The sequence below is a fragment of the Penicillium hordei genome (genome assembly GCF_028827395.1).
Source record: "Penicillium hordei strain IBT 12815 chromosome Unknown utg000006l_segment0_segment0, whole genome shotgun sequence".
NCBI classification, from domain to species: Eukaryota; Fungi; Ascomycota; class Eurotiomycetes; order Eurotiales; family Aspergillaceae; genus Penicillium; species Penicillium hordei.
The window spans coordinates 2,451,591-2,463,060 of NW_026623147.1; the positions used below are offsets into that span (position 1 = coordinate 2,451,591).

Below are 11,470 nucleotides of genomic sequence, written 5' to 3' on the forward strand. Positions count from 1 at the left end.
TATGATTAATGACAAACATAGCCTACTTCCAAATTACTTTCAACTTCCTTGACTTCGCCCTGGTGGTATCGTTCCATAGTGACCTTATCTCTCTGACAGGTAAGAGTGAAGTGGACATTTAATCGAATCTAGAAATTAATCTCGATAGACTCGAATAATTACGATATGGCTATTAAAGCCAGTGGGTTTTGGGCTTCAGTTTAATCCTGCGGAGGATAAATTTCAATCTAGGAGCAGAAAGGGTAGTAATTACCGAATGCGAGTAAAGTAAGATATCTAGGTGCCAAGCATGGTTACCAACAGATAGAACAATGGCAATAGTATAATTTTCTAGTCCTATGAAGACTATAGCTAGATATGGCTCGATAGAGTGATGTTGACCGTTACTATACCATTCTGCTTTCTAACTCTTTGCCAACTGACAGATAGCCTATTATCTGCCAATTATCTGAAGTATGTAAGGTTCTAATTCTAGCTAACTAGTGATCCCTATAGATATATGCCCACCTAGTTGACATATAAACAAGTTTCTAAAATAAGATTTTATATAGGCTACCTAAGTAGGGTTATCAAACCTTGGAACCATGGCATAATCCAGGGCTCGTAGGTATGGTCCGTGCAACGTAATTACGACCTTTCTTACCTATAAGATTAGTGAGCAATCATAGGCTGCAATAAGCTATTTCCATTAGTGTTGATCTACTCATTCTCTATATTCATCCTTCACTTATAGTAACCGATATCTAATTGTACATCCCGGTAGTTTAGACCTAAGTCATCGGTTGTGATTTGTGCTCGGTCTAGTTGTATCCACCCCTAAGTAAAATAGCCCTCCATTCGACCTTGTAAAGTTTGTGTATGGCTAGATTTTAACACTCGAGCCGGAGATTAGGATATTTATACTCCTTTCCAAGTGTGAATGCATGCGCAATGCATTCTACTGAACCTAGTTAGGTATTAAGGAAGTGATTAGGACCCCAATTAGGGCGAGCAAACATAAAATAAATATAAATATAAATATCCAGGGCAGCTGTTACAGCAAGGGCTCAAAATGTAACCCAAAAATACAATCCGGCATATTTCCAATATCCAACTATACAATATTCTCTATCCCACATTCTTTTCCGAAAGCAGAAAATCCCAACTTCAGAGAAATACACAGAAGCAATTATAACAAATAGAGTATCACAGCATGATCCAAAAAAAAAAAAAAAAAAAATAGAACAAGAAAAGAAAAAGAAAAAGAAGAAATCAAGCCTAAGCCCTCCCCTCCATAACCTCAAAGATGCCGCCCATCACAAAATTAGGCTTCACTTCCCCAATCCCCAGATCCACCGGCCTCGGCTCCATCAACTCCAACCCCTGTCTCTCAATAGAGTCCCCATCACATCGCGCCCGCTCTTCGCTCAGCGCCATGTCAATCTTAGACGGTCGTCGGCGGACAAACATCGCTGAGCGGCCGCGTAGGACGCAGGGGAGCACGCTGCTGGCATTGTGGGTATCGGAGACTGGGTGCGGGCGGGATGGATTTCCAGGACTATCTGTGTGCTTGACACCGGGTTGTCCTCGGAATGTATGAGTGTGGAGTTTGGAGGGGTGGAAGGATAGGTTGAAGAGGTGGTGTGGGGAGCTTTGAGGCGAGTGGGTGGATGTTGGAGAGGAGGGTGGTGAGGTTGTTGTTGAGCTTGGGCTTGAGGTGTCGCTGGTTGATTTGGGGCTTCTGGAGCGGAAGGATGTGCTCAAGGAGAGAAGTGGTGAAGTGATATAGTTCATTGTTGCGGTGTTGGTTTGGTGTTTTTTTTTTTTTGGTTTGATGGAATGTGAGGCTTTGGAGATGACTATACCATAGTAGAGGGTTTGGGATAGGATAGGATTGAATGATTGAATTTGTAGGATTGACAGAATTTTTGGGGATTTGGATTTATTAATTCGATTTGACTGCAAGGACTGTGCAGGGATAGTTAAGACACGGATTGAACGCATGCGGATGAATGTGATTGTTCCTGAAAACGGATAACACAATGCCTTTAGCAGATGTTTCCCTTTGGTTTTGCATATTCTTTATGTATATGTAGAAGATATGTATACATGTATATATGTATAGTTATATTATGTATAGTTATATTATCTAAAGTTCATGGACTCATGTACTCTCTTCCTGTTCACCTCTCTTTTTCTCCTATTTCCTCTTTCGGCTTCAATAGTAACTAGTTCGACCCACTTGATTCATGCAGTCTCCTATAGTTTAAACGATCTTCGTTTTTTTTTAATGTCCGATAGTCAATAGTCAATTGTGTATCCAATTCTATGGGGAAAAAATAGTATTGAAATGGAATCCCACGCCACTGCTATGCAAAATGCTCAATGAGAGTAGTATACAGCGCAAAGCCAGAAAAACCAAAACGACCAAGTAGGTCACGAAACCAAAAAAAAATCCAAAATCCAAAATCCAAAATCCCCAATCTATTTGAGGAGAATGTTAAAGAAAAGAAAGAAAAAGGAGTGAAAAAAAAAAGCCAACCCATGCTACTATCCACACCATCCACTTCGTGATAACATCCAAAATTCATATAGATCAATACACACAGCATTTTATTCAGAACTGCGATCGCCCGATCGTCGCTGCGTGAAGCTTCGTCGGATACTCTCACCCCAGGCGGAGTTGTCTAGCGAATGCATAACGTCCTGTACATTCATACCACTGTTGTGACGCGAAGTGTCGGCAACCGGAGACGCCTCTTGCGTTTCGCTAGTATCGAACGAAGTGCGTTCCCCATACATTTGACGCGGTGTGATGGAGGGGCTGATACTCGACCACTCCCTCGTAGGCGTGTTGGAGCCAGATACTGACCCGCTCAAATTGGTATTGATGCGGGGCAGAGCATTGCGGTTGGCAGTTGGGCTGGACTCGGCTCGCCTGTGGTGCGAGATCGGTGAGAGCATAGGGGGGAAGTTTCCATCCAAATCCGGTTGTGTCTGGGGTGTGATCGCGCCAGAGCCTGGCTGGTCGTGTTCCTCGTGGTCGTCGCCTGGGTCGTCGACAAAGATCTCCGGCACAGTGAATGTCGGGACCACGCTCATCCGGCCGTTCTTCTTGCGGTCAATTTGGCGGCGGAATTGGCGTGACCAGTATAGGGTATCAAAGAAACCGACAACGGTATTTCGACGGACAGCCTCTTCCACCCGCTGCAGCCGTGCTCGGCGACGGAGGAATTCTTCAAGGCGCAGACTCTTGCTATCGCTAATCACATTGTAATGTGCGAGGATCATCAAGCACTGGTGGAACGAGATGCCGCGATCGGGGTCTGCTGACACAAGGATTTCTTCGTAGAAGGCATTCAATCGTCTGCGCCGCTCTCGGATGCTTTGGATTGGAATCCGCGATATGATCCGAGAGAGCTCCTCGATATCCACGCCAGACGAGACACGAGAGTTTGGCCGCATTGAGCGTCGTGGCTCAACCAGCGAGACCATCGAATTTCTTGCGTAAGAACCTATTGAGTTCCTCTGAGGGTCGATCCGGCATTTTTCTAGGATACTTCCAACCGTGAACTCTCCCTCGTAGATTCGCATCGCAAAGACGCCAGAGAGCTCACCGAGGAGTCGAGGGAACTGCTCCGTGGATATAAAGCCCGTGCCATCTGAATCATACGTGGCCCACGCCTGCTTGAACCGGCGGATCTCTTCGCGGCTGATCGCGTACAGCCCACTGCTCCGCTGGTAGACATAGGAGAAACTTTCGAAAATCAATGAAACAAACAGCGAGACGAAGATGTACATGCTGATCAGGTTCCATGCAATGAAGAGAGTTCGGGCCCACGGCGCGCTTCCACAGTCGTCATCAAGAAAATTGGCGTTCTGCGTGCACAAGGGCGGGATCATAGTAGCGAAGTCCTCCATGAATTCATTCCATCCTTCTCCACAACTTGCTCGGAACAGCAGGATCAGTGATTTGGGCACATCGCGGAAGTTCTGGTTGTGATCCTCATGTTCGCCGAATTTGGTCAAGCCAAACGCCTGGTTCATCGCAATGCCAAACACCAAGAACAGAACGAACCAGGTAGCTAGAAGATTTCCAATCACGGACAGACTAGCTGCTGCTGTCTTGAAGAGCTGATCAAGCTGGTTATTCCTCGGGATAAGCAGCAGAGCAACAGATACGAGGAAAAGCTTGTTGAGCTCTACCACGGCATGGCTTCTTTCACGGTATGAAATATCAAGGACGGAGGTGATGAAAGCGCCGGGGACGGCGATGAGAGAGTACAGATCCCATGAGCTTCGGCTAAATCGATGCCACCCAAGACCTATCAGTCGGATGAAGACATTCGCAACGTAGACAAGCATGAATGCCAAGAATATAATAGCTATTGACCGATCAGTAACACGCAACATTCAAACATAGGCAAAAAGAAAACCTACCTCGAAGCAGCTCCCACCAGTCGGGTTCGGGATAATACTCCAGCACAAGTAATAGCAAGTGAACTACAAGGACACAAGTCACGAACCATGCCCACCGGCCATGCTTCTTAACTGAAATTCGATAACACCACAGCCGCAACTTCTTGCTCTGGTCATCAAACGATCGTTTCGAGGGCGATACCTGTCGGAGAAGTTTCCGCAATTCCAACCAGGAACGTTGCTCAGCGGTCAGGAAGGCAACACCAGTTTGTTCTGTGTAATTGCGCATGAACACAGACACAAACAGTGTCAGAACAAACACGGCTCCAAGTAAGTTGAAAACCACAAAGAATAATCCGTTCTCTGGCGCCTTTAGATCTTGTGGTTGGGTCATCTTTCCAGTGATACTCATCGCAGCTTCTTGTACGTCGACCCAACCTTCTTGGGAGACAATTTGGAACAGAATGAAGAGGGAGTCACCAAAGTTATCGAAGTCATAAAAAGAGTTCCCAGCCACTCGTGGAGCAAGTACGTCCCAATTGTATGGCGTGCTAGAATACTCATTGACGCAGTTGGTCAAGTTCCCAGAAAAGTTGCCGTCATTGCAACTAGCCATTTGTCCGTTGAACAGATTGACTCCATATATGGCGAATGGTATGAGGAAACTCATAGAAACCGCAGCGGCAGCAATGACCTTCCATCCCCCGACAATGATGACAGAGTGGAAAGTATCCTTGGCGCTGTCACTGACGTTCAAAAGACGCAATGCCCTCAGCGCTTTGAAGGCACCAATGGCTCTGGAAACGCTCCAGTCCTGTTTGAGTGAGCCGCCGACACTGACCCACAGCGTGATCAAGACGATTCCGTCAATGAATCCCCAAGAACTGCGGAAAAATGCGTTCGGCGTCCAGAAGAAGCCATCAGCAATCACTTTGATGGTCGCTTCAATAGTAAATACAACGGCAAAGCTCAAGTCAGTATAGACGAACCAGTTGCGGTCAGTGCGGAAATACTGCCGCTGATACAAGGGTGTTGTAATGCAGGCGAGAAGCACCATGGCGACAATAGCTGCATAAATGAAAGCAGAGAACGCATACCACACTGGCTTGTATGGATCCACACCCTCAACTCGTTGGTGGCCACGTCCTGGGCCGACAATTCGCTGACAAATTTTCCGAACGAAACTATGCGGCGGGAAAAGAAACAGTGATTTGTTATAGTTAGGGTGCTTCACAAGGTATTCTCGCTGGTCCCGTTTTCTCTGCTCTGCCGCAGTAACAACTTCTCTTGCCATGGTTTTCGGATCCAGCTCCTCGTAAGCACGCGAAAACTTCAGCTTCGAGTAAAAAGGATTTGGTTCCCTCCGCATAACAAGTGTGGTGGCTTTCGTCCATAGAAGTGAGATCCAGCCTGGTTGGATGGTCTCTTGAGTCGCGCCCTCTAGCATTGTGCTCACCCTGCGTGTATCCTTCGGTCTTTCCCGTTGTTGTTGCCTGGTTTCTTCTTCATCAAGGAACTCTTGCACCACGGCGTCTTTCAGCAACATTTCCAACGCTGCAGGACCATGGTCGAGTGGATCTTTATACCGGGCTGAATCGCGGCCCATACGAAGGATTTTCGAGAGCGCTAGGTTTCCTTGGGGTGCTCCGTGGATTTGTTTCTGTTCCAAAAACGCCTTGACCTGGTGCATTCGTTTTTCGTCTTCTGAGACATCAAAGCTTTCCTGAATGACAGCAATGAACATGTTTAGGATGATGAAGTTGGACACAATGAACCAAAGAGTAATGAATGCAGCAGAGATCCAGGCTGTGTTGAAGCCGGTCGTATATGCGCTTGCATTGTAAAGAATCGTGGTCCAATTTTCACTCGACAGAATTTGGTACATTCCCAGGAATGAATTGTAGATGTTCGAAAACGTGATCATGATCGTCGTACCACTTGGATCTGTATCTGGAATCTGGCTTCGAAAAAGTTGTGTTGCGAAAATGGCAGATAAGAAGGTCATCAAGAATAGGAAAAATATCAGGTTGAGCAGACCGACAGTATTGCGGAATACAACCACGATCAGCTTTCTGGTCACAGAGAAAGCCAGCACCACTCGGTAGACCCGAAGGATCTGGAACAAGGTGAGAACTGTGTATGCACGACCTGAGTTCCTGATAGGCGGCAGCTGGATGATGCAGGTAACGATTACAAGCAAGAGGTCTGTCAAGTTACGACGCCTTCGATAAAACATGCGCCAATCCGAGGCGAATCGCAAGATAATCTCGACCAGGAAGATGAGAGTGACAACAGTCTCAGTAGTATCGATGAACTGAGTGCGTTGGGCAGACATAGACGAGCTTCTGAGGGCTTGCACGATAAGGTCAAAGATGATAAGGCAGACCCAAATCCACTCAGTTTGATCATATATACGCTTGAGACGACTGACTTTGCGAGTCACTGTGTCATCTTCATCGACAGCATCGAGTTTTTGGACGGCAAAAGCGCTGCGCTTGCTCTCCTCTCGAATCACTTGGAATGAGTGTGTGATAACCGCGACCAGCAAGTTCACCAACCACAAACTCAAAATAACAAACCCACAGGCAAAGAACAGAGCCGCAGCGAGATAGTCAGTGTCAGTGGTGTAGTAGAGCAGATCAGTGAATGTGTTGGAGCTCATAATCACAAAGACTAACTCCAGGGAGTGCAGGATGTTGTCAAAGCTCATGGTTCCATTGTAAGGATTGACACCTTCCATGCATACAGAACCTTGAGGGCAAAGATATCCTTTGGGGCTGAAACCTGCGTCGATACCATCGGGGTCAAGCCATGGCATTTTTCCTCCGGTTTCGTTGAGATACCCGCCACAAAATTGCAATTTGTCCCATGGATCATTCAATGTGTAATTGCTCTGGCCCGCGGGATCAATCCAAACACATGTTCTCTTGAAACTGGACTTGAAACTCTGGATGCCAATAATGGCGAAAAGAAGCCAGAAGAAACCGATAAGAAATGCGACATGGACGAGCAAAGGAGCTGCTCGCTTAAGACTTCGAAGGATTACCTAGAATTAATTGGTCAGTGTCTCGAAAGTCATATACTCGTAACGGAAGACTTACCGAAGTGCCGTTGGTCATAGCAAGGAGACGTAAAAGTCGGAGACAGCTTAGCATACGAAAGATGTACAGTTGGTGTGTTTTCTCAACCCCTGAAACTGAAAGGAAAAAGGATACCCAAAATGCGACCACGGCTACAAAATCAAGCCGGTTAAAAGAGTGTCGAAGGAACGCGCGATGGGCAAGCCTAACGCGACGTTTTTGTAGAGGATCATCATAGACTTGGGGATCTAATCCGTTCATCCCTGTAAATGTTCGCAGGATTGAAGCTTGAGGCTCAGCCGGAAGCATCGATGCTTTCTTGACTGTCCCCTGCCGATGCGGTGTAATCAGGTTCCTGCCCTTCTCCGCGATTGCTTTCCTGATGCCGAGGTTGCGATTAAGCGTACTGTACTCGACAGGGTTGAGAATAAGTCCGGACACCAAAATCTTAGAGCCTATCTCAAGTGTGTAAATGATGAAAATGGCCAAGAAAACCCAATCAAACTTGCTGCTTCCGAATCTCACTGAGTCCGGGGAAGTAGGGAGCGCATCTTCGACGGTCAACAAGATGGTCTGGATGACGATAACAATCAAGATGAAGGGCTCCATGAACGGATTTACCAGGATATCACACAGCCAGAGTCGGAAAGGGTTATTCGGTCCCAATATTCCGAGTGACCTCCCTTTAAATGGATTGTTTCGATCCCTCCATAATCTGCTGGAGGATCGCTTCTCTCGAGCTGCTTGATCCTGTTGGTTGGATACATGTGCATAATCTACCATCGCGGGCAAGACCGGGGGTCCGTCCATTCGTGCATTCTTATCAAGCTCTTCCCTCTCAATCGTTTGCTGTACAACTTCCGGTTCGTTACTCAGATTGACCACTCGCTGCGACATGGATTTGACCATTGAGCCGGCGCGCTGCAGAGCCCCGCTAGACGACGATGGAGACAAAGAACGCGATCGATCCCGGGCACCGCTACCACGACGGCTTCCCACCCCATCCTCCAGGTGAGGAAGATCATCGCCTAGTCTTGAACCACCAAAATGTATAGAGTGACCAGTGTTCGTGCTGTGTTGCCCTTCTGCACTAGCAGCACCGCTCATTGGTTGCAAATATCGAGGATCGGTTAACCGTACCGTATCTTCTTCGTCTGCTGGGGGATTGTAGCCGTGGGGGTCGTGGGGATCATAAGTGTCTAGAGGTACGACGTCAAGGTCGGAAGCAGAATCGTCAAAACCACGGCTTGCTGATGGTCCCGGGGGCAATGTCCTTGATTGTGGCCCATCGAAACTGAGGCCAACCGATGATATCGCTTGCGCGAAACCACCCAAGTCATCAAGTGGGGAAGCAATCTCTGTATAGCGCGTTTGTGAGGGTTGGAATGGATTCCTGCTCGGTCCAGCCGAATCGTTCGGAGACTCTTCCGCAACACTCTCATAATTACTGCGCGACCCCCTCCCGATCAACGATTGTCGTGAGAAGAGACCGGTCCCCGCGCGGCTTCTCCCGCGCTCGTTAGGGGCATCTCCCGGTTTCGAGAGATCTTGCAGAGGGATCTGGTTCGGCGGAGCGTTTTCGTCATTATCAAGGTTCTGGCTATCTGGCGCCATCGTCGGGCAGGATCAGAAATTATCGAATCGCAGACATCGCAGGCCGAACGGGGGGGAGGTTCTCAGACACGGTGGTGACACGTGTATTGACAGGAGAAAAGATATATTATATAGGAAAAGAAAAGAGTGTGAATATAAGACACAGATCAAGAAAAGAGACAAGCTTCCAAAGCTGAAATTGGGCTAAGAGCGTCCGGATCGCAATTGCACTAAAGTGGACATGTCCCGGCATACGCCTTACGGACATTCAACGTTAGAACGATGTTTTTGGCTAACATACCTCGGCAGGGCTGTACATACATCGTACGTACATGGTGTATTTTTTAATTGCTTTCTACATACTCCATACTATGTACCATAGGTACCATGTCTGGCCCTCTAGACCTTTCCCTTTCCGTTTTAGTGCTCACCTTGCCGCTTTTTAATCACTGAGTAAAACTGAGCACGTCCCTGAGTACCGTGATTTGATCACGAAACATAATCAACGTACGGAGTAGTTTGCTCACTAGTTATCATCTAAACACTTCGATTTACTCACTGAGTGCGCACTGAGTAACTAACTAACTAGAGGGATGAGCGGCCTGAGTAAGCTACATCAATAAAATGCAATACGCTAATCCCATCACGTGTAACCTTTTTAGATCGCCTATCAAAAAAAAGACTGCGTCACTTTTGGCGAGCTAGGACTATCCAACAGAAACCATGCGATCCCTATAGTATCTCACTAGTTATAATATTGGAACTTATGTCATCATCATGCGCTATGAAGAGATGACGTTTAAGAAAAATGACCTAGTGGCTCTCTCGACAAAGAACCTACGGCTAAAAGAAGGCACAACAAAGCAGCTGTCACCACGATAGATTGGACCTTTTAGAATCCTCGAATGTGTTAGAAAACAAGCGTATCGCCTCCTACTCCCTAACTAGGTAATATGTAGCGATCTATAACGTATTTCCTATCTCTCTACTACAATTATAGCATTAGCGCGAGGGAGAACCCGAACGATTACCCATACCTAAACTAGTAGATAACGACGAATAGTAAGGCGAAGAAATAAAGTATGACTAGCGATTCGAAGACGAACTATACTACTTAGTAAAGTGGTATATTATTTATCGGAATATAACTAATAGGTATCCGAGAGCGCGATAGAAAACGTACTAAAAATTATAAACAATTATGAAAGGACTTAGAAGCAGCAAAATTAATTAGAAGATTACCGGATACCTATCGGACCGGCAACGAGAAAACAGCGTTATAACCTAGAGACTACACTATCTTACTAAGGCTAGTAGGGGAAGCAGTAAAAGAGAAAAAGGAAAACAATAGGAATAGAGGGTATAGAGTCTCGAAACATATACGGAAATAGGCCGAGATACAACCGCTATACCTACGGGTTCAAGGGGAAAATGTCTATATGTGCCTGTAAAAATTGGCCAATGGCCTCGCTGACATCGGAGTTGTCGATCAACTCCTAGACGGAATCCCGGGCATCCTAACGAAGGCCGCAATGCCGGTGTACCAGGACCGGGCCGACTCCTCGGAGACACGCAACCGAGGGTAACGCGTTCTCTCAACAATGAGTGTCGACCACTCAGGGTCATACTCAGCGGTAGGAGGCTATGGAACCACGAGGGAGGATCAGAGATCCATTGCGCATAGGTATCCTTAGTAGCTTACATAAAGTCAGTGGGAACAAAACCAACGGAGTGGACACAGATTGCCAAAGTTAGATTCGCCCCAGCCACCAGTAGGGGAACCATGAGCACCACCCTCAGAGTCCACATTGCGTCCGACAGCCTCACCAGAGGCAGCGGTCTCAACCTGTTTAAGATGATGTCGGACCAAAAAACTTGATTTGTCATCCCACAAAAGGTCTTACTGATGTGGAAGAATAGGACGAAAGAAGGGGGTATCTCACAGTATGGGCGGCAGCGACACGCGCGTCAGAATGAGCGGCGCGGGGGCAACGGTGCGGTCCGCAAGGACCCGAACGGCCTCAGCTTCAGCTGTAAGCTTGGCGATTGCGGCCTCGGGGTTGGCCTTGACCGCGGCGGCATCCCTATCTGCTTGCTATATTTGACATCAGCCCTGATCAAGGACTAACAGGACTATCAAGAATTCCACAACAGGATTGATTCGGTTCTCCAAAGAAAACTCTATGGATTCTGTATGTTGACTACTGAGATAATGATTTATCGACATCTATGAAGACCTAGATAGATCACCCTTGTAAAGTTGGACTGAGGTACGGTTCGTCGAAAACGGGGACTGTGGTGTATACGTCTGTCCCGTCCTTTGGGATCAAGTAAAACGGCTATATACCACGTATTATTAGCACTGTATAACATATCCAGGGTTTAGGTATAGAAAGGCA

At 47.0% G+C, this 11,470-nt stretch overlaps 3 protein-coding genes across 3 annotated transcripts; all 3 read right to left on the reverse strand.

Annotated features, from left to right (window-relative positions):
* Positions 1-1,257: 1,257 nt before the first annotated feature.
* N7537_011568 (uncharacterized protein) lies at positions 1,258-1,773 on the reverse strand (the record flags this gene model as incomplete). Its single annotated transcript, XM_056902622.1, has 1 exon — positions 1,258-1,773. One exon carries the CDS (start codon positions 1,771-1,773, stop codon positions 1,258-1,260), a length of 516 nt encoding a protein of 171 aa, XP_056747909.1.
* Positions 1,774-2,592: 819 nt separating this feature from the next.
* cch1 (calcium channel protein CCH1) lies at positions 2,593-9,092 on the reverse strand (the record flags this gene model as incomplete). Its single annotated transcript, XM_056902623.1, has 3 exons — positions 2,593-4,364; positions 4,420-7,444; positions 7,500-9,092. 3 exons carry the CDS (start codon positions 9,090-9,092, stop codon positions 2,593-2,595), a joined length of 6,390 nt encoding a protein of 2,129 aa, XP_056747910.1.
* A 1,687-nt stretch (positions 9,093-10,779) lies between these two features.
* On the reverse strand, positions 10,780-11,298 carry N7537_011570 (uncharacterized protein; the record flags this gene model as incomplete). Its single annotated transcript, XM_056902624.1, has 3 exons — positions 10,780-10,917; positions 11,035-11,155; positions 11,201-11,298. The coding sequence occupies 3 exons, from the start codon at positions 11,296-11,298 to the stop codon at positions 10,780-10,782; spliced, it is 357 nt and encodes a 118-aa protein (XP_056747911.1).
* Positions 11,299-11,470: the final 172 nt, after the last annotated feature.